The sequence below is a fragment of the Astatotilapia calliptera genome, chromosome 5 (assembly GCF_900246225.1).
Source record: "Astatotilapia calliptera chromosome 5, fAstCal1.2, whole genome shotgun sequence".
NCBI lineage: Eukaryota > Metazoa > Chordata > Actinopteri > Cichliformes > Cichlidae > Astatotilapia > Astatotilapia calliptera.
The window spans coordinates 14,007,421-14,026,891 of record NC_039306.1 but is presented as its reverse complement, the minus strand read 5'-3'; the positions used below and the strand labels follow the sequence as shown (position 1 = coordinate 14,026,891).

The 19,471-nt window shown below is 39.8% G+C and overlaps 3 protein-coding genes across 3 annotated transcripts; 1 reads left to right on the top strand and 2 right to left on the bottom strand.

Annotated features, from left to right (window-relative positions):
* Positions 1 to 908: 908 nt before the first annotated feature.
* Positions 909 to 3,143, bottom strand: hesx1 (HESX homeobox 1). The gene is made up of 4 exons (XM_026167357.1): positions 3,041 to 3,143; positions 2,106 to 2,215; positions 1,875 to 1,976; positions 909 to 1,094 (listed from the first exon to the last, which is right to left on the bottom strand). Exons 1-4 carry the CDS (start codon positions 3,141 to 3,143, stop codon positions 909 to 911), a joined length of 501 nt encoding a protein of 166 aa, XP_026023142.1.
* Positions 3,144 to 5,877: 2,734 nt separating this feature from the next.
* LOC113022205 (tripartite motif-containing protein 35) lies at positions 5,878 to 7,582 on the top strand. Its single transcript, XM_026167355.1, has 2 exons — positions 5,878 to 5,947; positions 6,037 to 7,582. Exon 2 carries the CDS (start codon positions 6,519 to 6,521, stop codon positions 7,155 to 7,157), a length of 639 nt encoding a protein of 212 aa, XP_026023140.1. The 5' UTR covers positions 5,878 to 5,947; positions 6,037 to 6,518; the 3' UTR covers positions 7,158 to 7,582.
* Positions 7,583 to 9,092: 1,510 nt separating this feature from the next.
* cyc1 (cytochrome c-1) lies at positions 9,093 to 13,882 on the bottom strand. Its single transcript, XM_026167347.1, has 7 exons — positions 13,752 to 13,882; positions 12,009 to 12,199; positions 11,632 to 11,758; positions 11,283 to 11,440; positions 11,032 to 11,192; positions 10,069 to 10,169; positions 9,093 to 9,766 (listed from the first exon to the last, which is right to left on the bottom strand). The coding sequence occupies exons 1-7, from the start codon at positions 13,830 to 13,832 to the stop codon at positions 9,662 to 9,664; spliced, it is 924 nt and encodes a 307-aa protein (XP_026023132.1). The 5' UTR covers positions 13,833 to 13,882; the 3' UTR covers positions 9,093 to 9,661.
* Between the last annotated feature and the right edge of the window lie 5,589 nt (positions 13,883 to 19,471).

The window sequence follows — 19,471 nt, the reverse complement described above, 5'->3', positions numbered from 1 at the left end:
TCTTTCACCACCAATAAGGTGGCAAACCTGCTCAAGTCACATAGTTAACTGTTCCTGTGAGACACAGTAGGGATGGGAAAGAGACATATTAATAGTAGGTGTTGCAAAAGTCAAAATCTGAGCTGGAAGCACTACAAAAATTTCATGCTTGAGTGTGGACATAGTTACTCAACATTTGAGGATTTGTGGAAGAGGTGCAGTGGTGAGCACTATTGCCTCATAGCAAGAAGGATTAAGGTTAGAACAGTTTGCATGTTCTCCTTGGGGGTTGCAGATGCATGGGTTTTCTCTGGATGCTACCAAATTTCAAAGACATGTTAGGCTAACTGGTGAGTCTCATCTAGATAAAAATGTTCAAAGCGATGCATAGTCAAAGTAGCATTTAGTAAGGAGTATTTTGAGCTCTCAGTAAGCACAAAATATAAATGCTGGCCCATTGCTGCAAATGTGCTAAAGTAAAGATTCACAGTGCAAAAAACAAACAAACACAAGACTCAGTAGCCTAATCGTTTTTAATCAAAATGTGCATTGCTAATAAAATAAAGACCTATTTACACAGTGAGACACAATAAGATTGTACAGAGACAGCATTACACAGACCGATCTACAGCAGATCTCACTAAACATTTTTACTTCCAAATCTCCAGAATGTCAAACATTATATTTTATCAGTATGTTCAACTTGAGGAATTTATTTTCAGTGCCAAAAAACAATTACCTGTATTTGTACCACTAACTGAGATAAAACAGTGCGAAACAACTCTGACATTAAATTGTCTCCATTTTTTTTCACTGTCATGTTTTTGAACAGAAGAAAGACAAAAGACAGAACCTGGAAGAAACTGATGATGTGTGGAGCAGTAGAACAATAAATCCTGCATAAGAGCAGGAACAGAAAAAGTCCTTAGTCAGCCTTCTTTTTCTGCCTCAACCTGAGAGAGGAGCTCTCTGTCACCTCGCCTGCCCAGCCTGACCTTCAGATGACCAATGACCTCATGTCCGACCCCGAGGTCAGCCACAGCTGTCTGAACCAGCTGCAGTCGGGTTTCTCTGAGCGAACGCCTCAGTTTGGCGCGTCGATTTTGAAACCAGATCTGAGAGAGAGAGAGACTGGGTTATTCTAAGTGGACATTTGATATTTTTTCTTATATATACACACATATATTATATGCACTAAGTCTGCTAAATACTGATACCCTAAACACAAAGCCCCAGCCTTAAAAAAGTAACTACATGACACAGAAACTTATTTTGTTAAGATAGTTCTGCTTGGTACTGTTTATTAAAACACTTTTCAACAGTGCAGACATGGTATTTCTCATTTCCATAGTTCTGATAGTCTGGGTAAAGATTCAGTTCAGTTGGTTTAGTTGCCGCTCCTCCCTGAGCCTGGTTCTGCTGGAGGTTTGTTCCTGTTTAAAGGGAGTTTTTCCTTCCCACTGTTGCCAAAGCACTTCCTCATAGGGGATCATATGATTGTTGGGGTTTTTTGTTTTCTTTGTAGTATTGTAGGGTCTTTACCTTACAATATAACACTCGTTGAGGCAACTGTTGTTGTGATTTGGTGCTATATAAATAAAACTGAGCTCAATTGAATCTAATTATTTATCAACTCCAACTCTAACATGGCAGATGGCGCAGGACTATGTGAAACTTAAGCACACACATCCAGATCTGTTTTCTAACATGTAGTGTTTAAACCTCACAGTTGACCTATAAGACCTGCAAACAGTTTGATGGATGAAATCTAAGGAGTTTCAGGGGAAAAGCACAATCACTGGGTCCTGAAATTAAATATAGTAGGAGCAAGGACAGGGAATGACAAACGTGAAGCGGTAATACATTTGGTTTTTCAATATTCTGTATGAAGCTACCTGTATTCTGTCCTCATCCAAGTTGAGTCTCTCTGCCAGCTGTTCCCTCAGCTGAATACCAGGATAACAATTCACCTGAAACACTGTCTCCAGTATATTCACCTGGGAGGATGCACACAATGATATTAACCCAGGAAAAAACCTGTATTTCCTCCTATAATAGATGGATGTCGTGATTACTGTATCATAATTGAACAGAATTATTGAAGAAGTGGCTGATAAACTGATTACCTGGCTGGTGGTAAAGGCAGTGCGTGGTCTGCGTCCGATATACCAGTTTGATGTCGGCTGGGAGTTTAGCTGCTGCTGTTGTTTTCTGTTCTCGCTCTCCACATTATTTTCTGGTTTAATGGAGAAAAATAAAAGAGCATTTCACATTGATGCGGCAATTATAATCAAACGCAACATTTAGGCAGCATTAAGCCAAATTCTAAAAGTAACACTGGAAGTAAGATTTACTTTTCACACTGATGAATCTTACAAATGCAAAATATGAAATATATAATTTAAGAAAAATTATGTAGATAAATGTAACATAATAAATTATGCTTTACTTTGGCTTGATTTTGAGTTTTGTGTAATGAGCCAGAGAAAGCTTAGTTTAGTGGGTTACTTCCAGTCTGTTGCCACTGCTCAACTGTAAAATAAAAATGAAACCTGGTATGAGGGACAACAAGAAAGGAACAAGCAGGAGAACAAAGAAAGACATGAAAGAGAAGAAAAATGCATGTTCTTCAAAAGCAATGGATTTAAACATAGACTAATAAACTCAGTTTGTTTCCTGTACAGCAATAGGACATAAGGAATCGCCCCCAATCAGGTTTTAAAAAAATACTGAAAGTGTCAGACTGAAATACTCAAAGTTTAGTATCAACTGGAGGATGTTATGTTACAAAAATTACAGACTGAGCAGTTTTATAATGACACAAACATGAATCAATGTTGTGATTCAGTGTAATCTAATTGCAATTTTTTCTACAAAAAAACCAGACAAAAATGAACCTTTAAACCTAAACTTTAATATTACATATGATAACTGGTTTAGTTTAGATTTTTTTGTTTTTAAATGCTTTGGAAATCATGTCGTATTACAGACCAGAGGTTAGCACTTCATCAGTAACAAACAGACTACCCATTACTAACTCTTCAGACCTTTTGTTCCTTACCTGCCCAGGGTCGGTGGAGTTTCAGGCAGTTTCCGGGTCTTTCCAAACCCAGAATCCGATCAATGGAAAATGCCAGCCTGCTTTCAACTGTCACAGACGCCATAATGATTACTCTGACTTATAAACAATCCTGAAAGCCGAGGGCCCCCGGCCTGCAAACAACAATCTTATGTCGTTGTAAAGAAAGAACGAATCCAAAAATCAAGCAGTAGTTGATCGCACTTTGGTCCTTTAGCTCTGTAGTCTAAAATAAACTGAAGAGGCCAGTGCCTGTTTTAGTCTGAGGTGCATGAAGCAGCAGGACAACAAACTGATGACTGCTGGTTTAAATGGGAATGGGAGGTTTACAATGGTCACCAATTAGAACTAAGAAGTCCTTTTTTCCATGTGAATAAGATTCCCCGAGGTTCCACATAGGAGCTAATCTCAGCTAATTGTGTCTGTGTGACCTAAAGACAGCATAAATATTTAACTCCAGTCAAATACAAGACGGCAAAAGTATTTGCAAAATTCACAGGAAACAAAAACAGCTCATCTGACAGCATTTGTGCAAATGTGTAAGTTTCTCTCCCAGATGATAAACTGTATGAGTGTATGTGTGAGATTAGGTTGGGAAGTCTTTTTTTGAAAACTGCCACCATGAAACAAATACAAAGCAACACTGACTCCTTTTCTTCTAAATTAGCAAAGTAGAAAATCAGTTTAGTTTTCACAGTAAAAAAAACCTACATCCTTCTGTTACAAGACTGAGGCAGAAGTTAAACTAATAATAATGATAATGATAATAATGATCCAGTGAGATCCACTAATGCTATTAGCTTAATCTGTTTGTGTTGTGATGCAGATGAAGCTCGTAGTGTCTGAATGCAGTCTGAATCAGCAGGCAGGAAACCCTTTTCAGAAACAGCTTAGCTCCTAATGAAGGCCTAGGGCAGCTTTAAATCAACAGCACACTTGTTTGTTTATCCATGAATGAAAGGTGGGACGGATGTGACTACATGCAGAGAGAAAAGCCACTTAAACTAAACCTCAGTGTGACTGTGGCCGTAGAGTTGAAGCAATATTTCAACATTACTTATCACAAGGCCGGGGACAAAAGAAGAACACCTTCCTTGGCTTTGTCCAAATTTAAAAATAATGAGAAACAGAAATGTAAAAACAGCAGTAACAGCTTCTTGTTTTCTCTGTAAATGGTTTTCAGAAACATTTTCAGCATTGTTTAAAATGGAAAGGTACAAACACTGCCAACTCCCAAATGGCATTTAAGACCCCGTGTGAAATCAGTCTCAGATTTCGTCTGTTTGCACTCTGCGAGATGTGGAGATTCAGCAACACACAGCAGACACAGGGAGCTTTAAAAGAAGGGAATACTAATTATCTGTCTGATTTAAAGCATCAACACTTCCTCAAACACCAGCATGAGGTCGAAGACAGACACACAAGGGCCAAAATAAAACTCTACAACCATCAAACTCTGGAAACAAACACAGCCAACATATAAGCACCACAATTTTTAAACAACAATTTAAGTATGTTATCTTTAAAGCACTAAAAAAAAAAAGAACGTAATCAACATAATAAGGAAAATAAGGACACACATAGCTTGTGATTCAGGAGGATGACAGGGTATGTGGCTATGTGTGTCGTAAATCTGTCACTTTCAAAGGTATGAATACAGTATACATGCTAAAATCCTAACATTGTGTGTGAGGACACATAGATAACATACCAACAATTTGAGGACATGACTGACACAGTGTGTACTCTAAGTTTTTTTTGTGCATCTGTAAATGCTATTGTTGCTGTGCTGTGTTTAAAATTTAACATAATAAGTGTTTTCTTTGTCAGTCATTTCTGTTACAAATTACATATTTTTCAACTAAATTTGACCAATAAAAACTGATTTTGGTGCCTTTAAAACACCATGATGTCACACCCAAATGCTACACATAATTCTGTTTTGCATTAAAATATCTTTACACTCTACACAGGCCAGCCTTTCTCACTTTATCTCCGCTAGTTCCTTCTGCAGAGCAGCATATCAAAAATCCCTTGCACATTCCAACATGTTCACTAGAAAATGAGGGAGTGACAAATAGTTCATGCCGAGCAGGAAGAAGGGTGAGTTACAATAAGTGAAAAGATTCCTCTCTTAAATAAAGACTGGAATTCATTTAAATTGGCTTTGGAATTTTACTCCTGTTTGCTGAAACAAATGACTGAGACAACCTTAAAATACAATGAAAATAATGAAAATAAAAAAATACATAGCAGTAAACTGGTTACCTTATCTTGTCTTATCTTATCGTTAATAACAGGGTGGAAGTCTATTTTTGTCATGTGTGGAAGAGAAAGCATATTTTGTTAATATTAATTCCTTATTTTAGCTCTGAATATATGACAGTTCCTAACCCTGTGATGCTAAATGTGTTGTATTATTATTCATTCACTCTGCATCATCAATGTGAAAAACTACTGTTTACAATCACACACATGCAGTTTTTTTCCAGTGAGGAATACATTATACAGAAATGCCAGATATAGCAAAAATTATATTTAATATTGGTATTTAGTTTATTTAAAAAATAACAGAAGGCTTAATAAAAAGTTTGGTTCTCAAATAATTTGAACTGAATTTTGTGGCAATTTTTTCATGGTTCAGCCTTTACAGAGTTAAAGCTCCGCCCCTTATGTAACACACTTGAGATATTCCAGTAACAGTTTGTCGTTTTTCCGCATCTTGCTTTCCACCCCTATCCCCTCCCGCCCAGCACACACACTCAAGTGACTCGAAACTTTATTTAGCTCAGGCAGATCACATCAGCAGCATCTACTGTGAGAGAGCAGGAGGAGGTTCCATAATTCTGGCACTTCAACCTGCTACAACACCGTATGCTGAAGTTTGCTGTAAGTTTTACTGAAGGCATGATCCAAAGGTAAAGTAAATATCAGTGAGGATAAAGTTGTGACTGACTACATTCCTTCTATGCTTTCAGATTCACCCAGAGAGAAATGTCTTTCAGATCAAATGATGATCTGTCCTGTCCTGTCTGCCGTGATATATTTAGAGATCCTGTTGTCCTCTCATGCAGCCACAGCTTCTGCAAAGCTTGCCTGAGGAACTGGTGGACAGAGAAACGAATACAGGAGTGTCCAGTTTGTAAAAGAACATCATCGAGGAGTGACCCAACTTGCAACTTAGTATTGAAAAAACTGTGTGATTCAGTGTTACAGAGGAGACAGAGGAGAACTTCTGCAGTGTCTGAGACCCTCTGCAGTCTCCACGGTGAGAATCTCAAACTCTTCTGTGTGGACCATCAGCGGCCAGTATGTGTCGTCTGTCTGCATTCAGATGAGCACACCAGACACAAATTCAAACCAATTAATGAAGTTGCATCAGTTAACAGAGCTCACCTCCAGAAATCCCTGAAACCCTTAAAAGAGAAACTGAAGCTTTTTTAACAAGTTAAAGAAAACTATGAGAAAACGGCAGAGCATATCAAGGTCCAGGCCCAAACCACAGGGAGGCAGATCAAGGAGCAGTTTCAGAGGCTGTGCCAGTTTCTACAAAAAGAAGATGAAAACAGAACAGAAGAGTCAGGAGATTACAGATAAGATTAAGGCTCTGAGCAGAGAGATAGACAGTCTTTCAGACGCAATCAGTGAAGAGAAGGAGCTGAGAGCTGGAGACGTCTCATTCCTGCAGAACTACAAGATCGCAACAATAAGAGCTCAACGGCGCCCCCTGCTGGATGACCCACAGCTGGATCCAGGAGCTCTTATAGCTGTGGCCAAACACCTGGGCAACCTGGCCTTCAACATCTGTAACATGAAGAAACTGTTTTCCTACTCACCTGGGATTCTGGATCCCAACACAACAAATCCAGAACTCGTTCTGTCAGAACATCTGACCAGTGTGAGACGTGAAAGTGAACAGAAGCTCCCTGACAACCCCGAGAGGTTTGATTACTGTCGCATTGTTCTGGCCTCTGAGGGCTTTAACTCAGGGACTCACAGCTGGGACGTTGAGGTTGGAGAAAGCGAGGACTGGTTTGTGGGTGTTGCTGCAGAGTCCATTCAGAGAAGGGAAAGCGCCCGTCCTGTTTATGGAGAATAGGATGCTTTAATGGTAATTACATAGCACGGTGCTTATCGGATCCCTCGTTGGCTCTTACACTGAAAACAAAGCCCAGAAAGGTCAGAGTTCACCTGGACTGGTACATATCTTGGTATGAAGTAAAGGGCCTCAGTGAAGTTTATCAGAGTCTCCTGGATCTGTTTGTCTGGAAGTGTGGATTCCATTGAGGGAGGAACTTGGGAGTATCGCGCTAAGGATTCATTCATTAGGATTTACAATTAGTGTTGACTGAAAACCTTTTGTAGCCATTCCAGCTGTCATTCAAATACATTAAATTACAGGTTCTACACCAGCATCACCACGTAGCTGTGGGAAACATGTACCTGAATGTATGGATTTAATCATAGTATAATGTGCCAAATTGAATGTACCGGTAAGTGCAAATGATGCCATTCAAAGTATTGGAAGACGTATTTAAATATCTGAAAATTTCACTTAAAAATAAATTAATCAAGTGCAATAGAATATATTTATTTAAAAAATATATTGTAATTTTTCCTTTTAAGTTCCTTTCTAATCATGTCTTATTTCTACATACTTTGCACATTATTTGAAAAATCTATTTTCCTTTAACATGGCTAATGTGTCTGAAAACAAAACTTCAGGAGATGTGTTGAAGTGCTTGGAAAAAAAAGTCTTACAGTTTTTACCGAATGCCTAAACCCTAACTGTGATTCCTGTAGCACAATCTCTAAAACTATTCAGACTTATAGCAAAACCACTCACTGAGTTTGCAAAACTAAAAGCACAAAAACTGCTTTGCACTCAGTTTGCAATTTTGTAACACACACTTTGCAAGACTGTAGGCACAATTCACTGCACAACACTCAATTTCCAAATTTCCAACACACTCCTAGCAAAAGTATACACATGTATGGCTATCATTAACACTAATTTGCCAACTGTCTGGCACACTTTCACATGTGAAAACTTTCTTAGATAATTCGTTCACTTTGCAATCAGCCTAAGCACTATAATACAGGTAAGCTGTGTGTGCGGAGTACAATGGTGGGAGCAGAAAGAGTGAGAAATAGAGGAGGCCGAGGAAGAGGACGTGGAGGTGAAGAAGTAGGATGAAGAGGACGACAAGGACAAGGAGGAGCAAGAGGAAGACGAGGAGGGGGCAGAGGAAGCATGTTCACTGCAGACCACGTAACCCATATAGTCATTATGGCGATTGCAAATAATCCTATACTTGGAAATAAACACTTGTGTTTGTTTTGATGTGTTTGAATAAACACCAGTACTTGAAGTTTGGATCCCTCTATGCTTATGGATCTATGACAGAAGTATGAGCTCAAACTGACATAGCCTACCTTGTGCACAGGGAAGGCAAAAGCCAGATGTGTTTTGTATTCATACCATCGGTGTGCAGTTGGCGCATTGTGTGCTTAGTAGATGATGGCTTGTGTGTACTGTTTGATACGGAAACACCATTTTTACGAAGGTGTGAAGAGTTAATCTAGCTGTGTTTGCTTTTGCAAGAGAACTACAATGTTTTGATTATTGGGTGACAGGTTTTCTTATTTGTGTGAAGAGTTTTGCAAAATTAGCCAATAGTTACAAAAAATGTGCTTAAGCAATCAGAAAAAACTGTAAATGCTACTTGACATCAATACAATATTGTTTGTTTCAAAATTTATTTCAAACAAAGAAATCTGAAGATTTGCGGCAGTGTCATCTATATAGAAAGAAAATGTAAACGGTTTATGTGACTGATTTTATTTTTCTGTAGTTTAATGAAATACAGAGTTGAATCAGACCAAAGAAGCCATGACGTTTCTCTCTGGAGGTCAGAAGTCGGGAGATTGTTTAATGAATATGTGACAAAGTTTAGAAGCAGAACGTCACAGGCAGCATCTAAATGTGTGAATTTCGCTGCTGTCTGAAATAAAACACATGCCCACAGAAAGGTTCCTTTAAGATAATTTATTTTGTACAATAAAACTGAAGTCTAGAGCATGCTTTGTGGAGAAGACTGTGGAAGAATGACTTCTCACACACCCTGGATGTTTCACTTCTCACCACTTGCATTGCTATTGAGTATCTTACAAAGATGGACAGTCAATCAACTTAGCAGTCAATTGTGACAAAGAGACTGATACGAGATGTCAAAACAGGAACTGCTACCAGTAGTTAACTCGTTGCCGATCAAACAAACTTTGCAGCAGGTGCGTTCAAGAACACCACAAATCTGAAACAAACATGAACCACAATATGCAGGATACTTAACAAAAAACAAAAAATTTCATAATATTTGTTCTACCATGCCACCAGCTTAGTAAAAAAAAAAAAAAAAAATCTGTAAGAATAAACATAGTACATCCACTCCAAGTTCTGTTCCACCTCTCAGAAAGGCATGTTTGTGTTTGTCAGTAATTATGTGGCTAAGATCATCACACGGTGAGCATTGTGGGGTCATTGAACGCAGCCCTCTCCGTTTTCGGCCCAGGTTGGGGTGTGTGGGAGGCGTTTTGTTCCATTTACTTAGGAGGCCTGTAGGCGATCTTCCTGCTCTTCAGCACAGACCACCTGTGTCTCTTCATGTAGTAGAGCAGAGGCACAATGATAGCTGAGCCCATCAGCAGCTGATAGGAGAAAGAGAACACAAACATTAACCAATGCCAAGATCCATGCTTAGACATGTTTTCTATGTTTTAAATATTCTTGAGACGACAGGAAGGTCACATAAGAAGTTGTACAGTTTAGTGCATGACATAAAAACTTATTTTATACCCACAACATGTGTCCTGTAAAATATCTTACAGAGTTGCATGTGTTGATTTAATTAAACATATCTAAATTTGGAGTATCACTCAATTAAGAATGGGTGTCATTTTAAGTGCTGGCAAAGACAAAAAATAGGCACTCCAGTTGGTGAGAGGTGTACCTTCAGTCCCATGCGTTTGCGTTGGTCATGCTCGGGCTCAGCAGCCCACCTTAAGAAAGTACACACATCCTTAGCAACCTGACTCATGGTGGCAGGGGTTCCTATAAGAAACCAAGAGAACAGAAACCATCAGCAACACTTTTTTCATTTGTTCCTTCCAACCCCCCCCTCCAAACTGTCATGCTTCATTTATCAATGTAATAACAAATTACTTTGCAATAAAGTTATTGAAGTCATTTATGTGCAGCAAACGAGTTAATTTAACCAATTTAGCGCACTGGAAACACTTAAAATATGCTACTCAACACAGCAAATGGATTCACTCAGGCCTCACTCTGAGTGCCACAAGTCACAAAGAGGCGTCTTTCTGTCACAGCCTCTCAGAATGGTGAACAGATTTTGATCTATAAACGCCAGTGTTTAAAAAAGTAAACCTGCGGAACGACTGGGCAATATTTTCTGCCAGAAAAGGATACATTGAGCAAAGAGCTGCAAGTGTTTTTGAAATCCATGAATTTCAGAAGACTTCAGACAAAAAAAAAGCCAATTAAATGCTTGTTACTGTCTATTTGGTGAATTCCCACATTCATTTCCATCCACCATTATATTTTATGACGATTTTATTTTTTAAATTCGCCTTAGACAATATGATCACTACTGAGCAATCCACCCTGCGCTCTTAGTTTCAAACTTGAGTCACAGCTAACCAGACAGCATGGCCCTTGCAGTCTCCTATGCCCCTACCTGGAAGCTCATTAGGTGCCTGCAGTGAAACCCAAAAACACAAGTGTATGTATATTAAAAGGTAACAGGAAAGGCATGTTTTGCATGTCTTCGTTTTTTGGTTCACTCCAACAAACTGAAACTCTTTCTAAAGAGGGGGAAAAAAACAAAACAGAAAATAGTGCTCCCATTTCTGTAGCTGGAGAGAAGATTATCCAAACATGCACCTGCACTTCTTACCATCATCATACTCCAGAATTTCATTGTAGATCGGTGGGGCCATGCCAATAGCCTGCCCAGGGAAGTAGGGGTTGTAGTAAAGTCCCTCTCTCACTATCACTCCTGCAGGAGGGTCGCAGTAACCCGTCAGCAGGCTGAACACGTAGTCTTCTCCTCCGTGTCTGCAGGGAGCAGAAGGGTGAAATGAGTTAATGCTAAGGATACTGCAGATTTTGCACCTTTCAGAGTAAACACAGGTTTTCAGGACTTACCTGGCGTTCACAATGTAGCTAAGGTCTGGAGGCAGGGCGCCATTGTTGGCGGCCCTGGCTGCCTCGGGGTTGGGGTAGGGCTTTGGGAAATAGTCTGACAGCTTTCCTGGCCGGGTGAACATCTCGCCACTCTCATCAGGACCATCAACTACCTCTACCTAAACACAAATCATGAGAAGAGATGGGTCACCACCTACGGGCAGAACTTACTTCTACAGATAAAAACAATGAGACAATTTATAAAAAAAAAAAGATTCGGTCTGACTAAAATACCATTATGTGATTAAATTAGAATATTGGCAGAATCAAGACTATTCACAGGATCACATCTCCCCACATATAGACTCACCTCTTCAGCGATGGTCTTCACCTCGTCCTCTGTGTGCGACACTCCCACGAGGTTTCTGAAAGCCAGGTATTCCATACTGTGGCAAGCTGAGCACACCTGCTTATACACCTGGTAACCACGGCGAATACTGTGGGAGGCAGAGACAAAGATATGAAACATAACGAGTTATTTTAAAAGAGCTGTCTGAAACTGCCAAAACAGACTTTCAATGAAAAATTCAGTCTGTATAAAGAAAACAAACGTGAATAAAGTGAAATTCTCTGCAAACTCAAGTCTTCAAAGCCAGCTAATTTTTAGTGGCAGTTTTACATTCAGTGCCTTTCATCACTCAAAGGATGTTTACAAGCACTTGAACAGTCTGTATACATTCAACTCACCTAGCATGGTCCAGAGAGGACAGAGGTCCAGCGTGACTCCAGGGGTACTGAGGGGGATGAAGCTCCAACTCGGATGCTTTAACCGACTGGTGCAATATCAGTGCAAGCCCGGCTCCACCGGCTGTGACCACACCCAGCGTTGTCAGGGCAACCTTCTTCCCCCTTGGCAGGCTGGCGAAGGACATGCTGGCCTGTGAATGGAAATAAGCACAAAAAGTTACTTTAACAAACTCATCCAATAAGGGTAATCTACAGCCGACTATCCATTAGATTAAGTTACTTTAAATTATATTAGAGCTGAAATGTACTTTGCTTGGGCATGGCGCCCAAGTCTACGGGGCTACTGGATATCCAAGCACATTTGACAATTTATTTTTTGGTCTGAGTACATAATTATTTTTCAAGTTTACAGTTTCCCAGTGAGGCTAAGGTCTTCCTGCTTTGTGTTGACCTTTTGGCTGGTATCCTTCAACATCACACAGCTCTCTCTGTGGACTACAAGAATAATTCTTGTTCTACTCTGAAGAATTGCTATGAGCTGAAGGCCAAGGCTGAGTAAAACCTGCTGCAGGTAAAGAAGTTTGTGTGCAAGGTTTAGTTAATTGAGTGGCCCTTTTTTTATAATCCAGTCTGGTTGTCCTTATGAAACTGCCCTTCACAGCTGATTTTGTAACCAGGTGTTAATGGCAGCATGCGATAACAGCATCCTCACATCAGCAAAACAAACATAACACACCAACCTCCACCTCTGACATAAAATAATGCATGGCAACATTAATTTAGGGTACTTTATTTTAGTTAAGGAAGAAAATCAATATAGTAGTTAATAGCCTAATGATTGGCATGCATGTCATTTACTAACAGTAATGCTCCAATTTAGCCATTTCTCGCTATGCCCTTCTCCATCTCTACTGGGATACTCCCTCTGATTAAGCATTAGTAAATAAGCAAATAGAGTTTGGGAATCATATCTTCGCAGTCTGAAGATTATATCCCCAATAATCAAAACAAAATGATCTCAAAGAAACTAAAGCTGAAAAACGTCTCCTTGTCCCTGAACTAGGTCACAAGCTCAGTTGGGGCCAAATGACAATTATGTTCAGCTTCTTAGGTATTTTCGGTTATATCCATCGTCTGAAACGCGCATCAGTGAATTGTAGACAGGGCACAGATATTTAGTTTGGCGATTGAAATTGAGGACGGTTTTTATTCACCGGAAGTCCTTTCAGTCCTTGAGATGCTAACTCTTTAGCAAGCTGTTTAGCTCAGCGACTTCAGCGGGTGTCGTTACTGACAGAAGTCAACAATCGCGACCCACGCCAGCTGAGTTTAAATATGCACAAATACAGTGGCCAAACAATTCACATTAATCTTCATGCATCGCTGGCCAACGTATATTTTAACCACGTTGCACGTTTGCCGGGTGCTGGACACGACATCATGGTTTAGCTCACCGGCTAGCTTCCTAAACACATTGAGGAGAACCTGCTTTAAACTGTCTTTGGCATTTCATTTTGGAGATACTGATGCCGTATCACTATCAAGAGGTTATGAGTGATAAAACGTTTAAGAAATTAAAGCTACAGTTGTTGGTCAAATCCTAAAAAGTGTGGGAACACGAGTGACCTTGTCTCACCCCGCTGTCCGCACCAAGCTAACCTTAGCCAAGACACCTCACAGCACCGGTTTTCTATTAAATCGTGTCCTAAACACGTTCATGTGTGATAAATACTACTACACTACCTTGGAGGTCCTGAGAGTTTTCGGGGTGCTGAGGAGAGCCCTCCCCTTCCCCGATAGCACCACCGCTCGTAGCGCCGCCATCTTCTTTGCGGTTCTCGCTCTGCTCTGGAAGGAGTTGAGGCAGATAAACAGCTTGTTCCGGTCTGAAACTTCAAAATAAAGACGGCCAGTGTGAAGCGTTTTGGCCTCAGTTGTCAAAATAAAATCGCTGAGACCATGCCCTCCATATCTACAATGTATGAAAAAACAAGGGAATTACTGAATACTGAGTACGTTCAAATTACTCTAGATTTATTTTGAGTTTTGCATAATTTGTATGCAGTTGGTTTATTTAAGTAACAAATTTCTGACATTTTCAACAGCTAGTTTGCCATAAACTGTGGCATACAATATTTCAGAAGTCAGTAAACGCAAGACAGAATACATGTGTGTAAATAAGCGAGAGAGAGATGTAATAATGAAGCTGCAAGGAACAGAGGTAGAAGATTTTAAATACCCAGACAACCACTCACACCTACAAACAGTTTAGAATCAGCAGTTAAACTAATATGCATGTCACTGCACTGTGGGATGAAGCCAGACTGCCTGAAGAGAAAACCCACCCAGACACGAAGAACATCCCATCTGGACAGCAAATTCAAACCTAGGACCTTTTTCCACTGAAGTAATTGTGCTAACCACTACACCATCCTAGTACTATATAATACATTATATAATATAAATGTACATATTTTCACAAATTAAGATATAAGAAAGAAGTAATACAACTTTATGCTTATTTATTTATTTTAAAATAAATACCTCTGCAAGTGGAGAATATGGGCCTATTGCGTATTTATTTTCTTCATACTGTCTCTTATTATGAAGGTAGATACAAAAGTACACCGGATCTATAAGATGCTAGCTAACTTGACATAAATCTTACACAACTAATTTACACAACATTTTTTTTTGGGAGGGGGGGGGGTGTTAAGTAACGTTTATTTGTAACATTCTGTCATTAATAACATAAAACTAGTATTTACAGATTTTACCCTTACAGCTTCTTTCTGACCAGATTTCTAGCAATGAATGAAATGTAAAGTTGTTGTTTTTTGAAGAAAATGTGAAAATAGCCCCACCTAGTGGCCGCTCCAGGACTTTTCAGACATCCATCCATCCATCCGCTTCCGCTTATCCTTTTCAGGGTCGCGGGGGGCGCTGGAGCCTATCCCAGCTGTCATAGGGCGAAAGGCGGGGTACAACCTGGACAGGTCGCCAGTCTGTCGCAGGGCGACTTTTCAGACATTTTTACCTAAATTGCAAAGGCTGATGTCACACTTCTATCTGCTGCTATTTTAAACTTTTTTTCCCCTGTAGGCTGACCTATGGCACTGTGAACGACTGAAAGCATGGTGAAATTTAAGGCTTTTACTTTTTAAATCAAATAAATCAATAAATCAATAAAGTAATAAGTTATTAATTAAACTAAGATCTTTCAAAGCTACAGTCCTTTTATAACAAGAGCTTTCTTTGTACCCCCTAAACTGTTCCTACATGAAGTCATATTCATGATGAAAAGATTTGTTTTCTTTCTTTCTTTCTTTCTTTCTTTCTTTCTTTCTTTCTTTCTTTCTTTCTTTCTTTCTTTCTTTCTTTCTTTCTTTTTCATGTACTCACTTTATTTATCAAAGTGGCAAAAGTGAAGCTTCATTTTAACCATAGGGTCTCCATCCTTTGCCATCCATCCATCCATCCATCCATCCATCCATCCATCCATCCATCCATCCATCCATCCATCCATCCATCCATTTTCATCCGCTTTGTCCGGGGCCGGGTCGCGGGGGCAGCAGCCTAAGCAAAGAGGCCCATCTAATCTAGTCCATCCTTTGCCCTTTATGCATATTTTTAAGGGATTTAAAAAAAACAACAACAATATGAACAGAAGGAATAATTACAGAGAGCAAATTTTCTCACATTGTAGGTGTGGTACCTGCAAATTCCAGAAGGTGGAAGCAGAGTTACAAAAAATAGAATTCACTTAATAAGTTCATAGTAAAAACAAATAAATAAATATGAGCAAAAAATACAATTAAAGATAAAAAACAGTAGATTTCAATACAGATATAATAGATTTATGGGACTTGTTTTTAATTGTGAACACAGAAACAGGAAAATTCTCTGCAAGCATGAAGCTATAAAAACCCAAATATAAACAAAACCATTCAATAAAACCAGAAATATACTATGACCCCCAACATATTTTGAAACAAGTATAAACCGGGGAAAAATACAATTTTTTTTATTGTGTGTAATAGTAGGTGTTATTACAACATGAATGAATCTTGTGTCTCCAGTATAGACATGAGACATTTTTCAGAAACACAGATGAAGAAAGCAGAGCTTATCTAAATAATAAAACAACAAACATCCAGCTTGAAATATTAAGATACATAAAACATCTAACTTGTTTAAATGAAGTGAAGTTCATTGTAAGCTTAACTGCAGATGGATGTTTGCTGTTTAACAGCAGGCAGGTAATAAAGTATTAATCAGCCCCAGAAGTCACTGTCTTTGCTGGTGATTGTTGCTTGAAAGAAAAACTATTCCAGTTCAATTCGGTATTTTTTTTAGTTTACTTCTGTTGCACAGGTACCATTTTGCATTTTTGGGGGAGACTGGCCTGCAAGGCTGTATTTCTCATACCGTGAAAGGTCACCAGAGATTCTTTTTCCTGTTTCAATTAATATTTGTTTTTTGGTTATTTTTCTTCAGTAACATCTGTGCAGTTGTTATCTGGCAGAAACTTGAATGTAAATCTTGCTTCTTCTTCCGGTTGCGCCCTTTAGGGATCGTCACAGCAGTTCATCTGGGTCCACCTCACCCTATCCCTAGCACCCTCTTCTGTCCCACCAACCCTCTGCATGTCCTCCTTCACTACATCCACAAACCAAAATATATATTTTTTGCCTTTTAACTGGCTTTTTTTTTTTTTTTTTGATAGGTACAGCAAAGGTCGAAAGGAAAGTGGAGGGAAAGAGAGAAGGGAAGACATGCAGCAAAGGGGCACGGCTCGGACTTGACCCCGGGTCACCCGCTTTCAGCCATGCGGCATATGGTCACCTGCTCATCTGATTGAGCTAAACCGGCGCCCGGCAACTCGATATTTAACATCCTTTGTCGAATACATGCACTATTCCTTCTCTGCACATGTGCGAACCATCTCAACCCCATCTCTCTAATCTAGTCAACAAACCTTCTCCACCTGAGCTGTTCCTCTGATGTAATCATTTCTGAATTTGCTCATTCTGATCACAGTGAAAATCTCTGCATCTTCAGCTCTGCCACCTCCAGCTCCACGTCCTGTCATTATTGCAGGTCTCACTACCATCTTGTAATTCTTCCCTTTCACTCTTGCTGCTGTCCTTTAATCATGGCTCCTTTATTGTGGCTCAAGAGTTGGGAGTTTGCCTTGTAATAGGAAGGTTGCTGGTTTGAGCCCTGGCTTGGACAGTCCCGGTCGTTGTGTCCTTGGGTAAGACACTTCACCCATTGCCTACTGGTGGTGGTCAGAGGGCCCGGTGGCGCCAGTGTCTGGCAGTCAATGCGCCCCAGGGTGGCTGTGGCTACAATGTAGCTTGCCATCACCAGTGTGTGAATGGGTGGATGACTGGTTTTGTAAAGCGCTTTGGGGTCCTTAGGGACTAGTAAAAGCACTATACAAATACAGGCCATTTACCATGTTAAATGGACTGATTTTTGTATAGTGCTTTTCTACTCTCGTGAAGCACTTAAAGCACTTTGTACAACATGCCTCATTCACCCATTCATACGATCACTTTCTTATGCTTAAGTGTTTTTCTATCTGATAATCACACACATTCATACTCCGATGGAAGCATTGGAAAGCAACTTGGGGTTAGTATCTTGACCAAGGACATATGGCATGCAGACTGGGGCAGCCAAGGCTCAAACCACCAACGTTCCAATGAGTAGATGGCCTGCTCTACCTCCTGAACACAAATCACCCCTCACAGTTGTCTCCACCTAATCCACACAGCTTGTACCGTGTTGTTTGCCTGTCTTGTGCATTTTCTGTTGCCCTGGATGATTGACTCCAGGGAGATACATTTGTCCACTGTCACTATCACAACTCCTTGCATGTTCATGTTCTCATTCACACACCTTCTGTCTTACTTCTTCTTGCTTTCATTCCTTTTTCCTCCACATAATGCCTCCCCCTCTTCAGATTCTCAGCTACCAGTTCCATACTCACTAAAGATCACAATGCCATCAGCAAACATTGTAGTCCTTGTCTGCCCACCCGTCTATTACCACAGCAAACAAGAAGGGGCAAAAGTCACATCTGTAGAGCTCTTTATGGCATGAAGCCATACAACTGCTCACCGATCACCAACTCTCTTCTTAACCTGCTTCAGCTACTGTTTCCTGTAGCTTCTCCCTCATCAGCATTCTCATCAGCATTCTCCCTCTGTAGTTGATACAGCGCTGCACATCAGCCATGTACTTGAAAATTGGTACCTGTACACTTCTTTTCAATCCCTCAGACATCCTCTTGTTCTCCAGGATTGTGTTAAATAATCTGATGAAAAAGTCCACTGCCTGTATGCTAGACAGTATCATCTAGGTCAACTCCCTGTCTGCTCTTCATAACCGTGGAAACTGGAATGTAAATAAAGCTCCAGATTTTTTTTTTAGCATGTTTGTTAAAAAAAATAAAAAACATATGACACTTAATTTAACAGGTATCTCTTCCACAGCATGTCTTTTGCCCTGTCTTCTTCCCCCTCCCCCCTCCCTGAGCCTGATTCTGCTGGAGGTTTCTTCCTGTTAAAGGGAGTTTTTCCTTCCCACTGTTGCCAAAGTGCTTGTTCATACTATCTCTGTTGTTTTATTGTAGGGTCTACCTTACAATATAAAGTGCCTTGAGGCGACTGTTATTGTGATTTGATGCTGTATAAATAAAACAGAATTGAACTGAATTCAATTGTATGGCAGTAACAAGGCCTGGGTGCAGCTACAGAAATGTTTTGAAACAACAGAGGGTTATTACCTTTTCACAGAGGCCCAGGTATAGACAGCATTTTATTCCCTTTATAAAAGAAATCATTATTTAAAAATTGAATTTTTATTTACTCCGGTTATCTTTGTCTAATATTTAAAATTTGTTTGATGCATGTCTGAAACAAGTGTGATCTTCTGTAATGCTGCTTTTTGTCCCTATGTATGATTCCAACAGCTTTAAATAGACAGTCTTGGGAGTTTTCAGGATGCAGAAAATTACTAAACTAATCACTCGCTTTCTCAAAAAATCAGCTGTGAACATCAAGTACATCATTTCTAAGAGGTCAGAAAGAAATGTCAGTGCACGTGAAAGAGGCCATCATTAGAAGGATATAAAAAATAAACTCATCAGACAGGTAGCAAAAACTACAGGAGTGGCTAAATCAACAATCTGCTACATTCTCAAAAAGAACAAATACACTAGTCAGCTCAGCAACATCAAAAGGCCTGAAAGACCACAGAAGTCATCTGAAGTGGATAATTACAGTATTCCTTTCTGGGGAAGAAAAACCCTTCACAACATGTATCCAAGTAAAGAACACTCTCCGGGAGATAGGCGTGTCATCGTCACAGTCTACAATCAAGAGACACCACCATGAATGGAAATACAGAGGCGATACAGCAAGGCGCAAATCACTGGTTACACTCGAGAAGAG

What these genes read in the sequence shown, in the direction of transcription:
- hesx1 (XM_026167357.1), bottom strand. Translation starts at nt 3,143, where the DNA reads ATGGCGTCTGTGACAGTTGAAAGCAGGCTGGCATTTTCCATTGATCGG. An exon ending in ACTCCACCGACCCTGGGCAG is followed by an intron (nt 2,216 to 3,040) that starts GTAAGGAACAAA and finishes CCATTAAACCAG; the next exon opens with AAAATAATGTGGAGAGCGAG. An exon ending in CTGCCTTTACCACCAGCCAG is followed by an intron (nt 1,977 to 2,105) that starts GTAATCAGTTTA and finishes GCATCCTCCCAG; the next exon opens with GTGAATATACTGGAGACAGT.
- LOC113022205 (XM_026167355.1), top strand. Translation starts at nt 6,519, where the DNA reads ATGAGAAAACGGCAGAGCATATCAAGGTCCAGGCCCAAACCACAGGGA.
- cyc1 (XM_026167347.1), bottom strand. Translation starts at nt 13,832, where the DNA reads ATGGCGGCGCTACGAGCGGTGGTGCTATCGGGGAAGGGGAGGGCTCTC. An exon ending in TCCTCTCTGGACCATGCTAG is followed by an intron (nt 11,759 to 12,008) that starts GTGAGTTGAATG and finishes TGCCTCCCACAG; the next exon opens with TATTCGCCGTGGTTACCAGG. An exon ending in TGAAGACCATCGCTGAAGAG is followed by an intron (nt 11,441 to 11,631) that starts GTGAGTCTATAT and finishes ATTTGTGTTTAG; the next exon opens with GTAGAGGTAGTTGATGGTCC.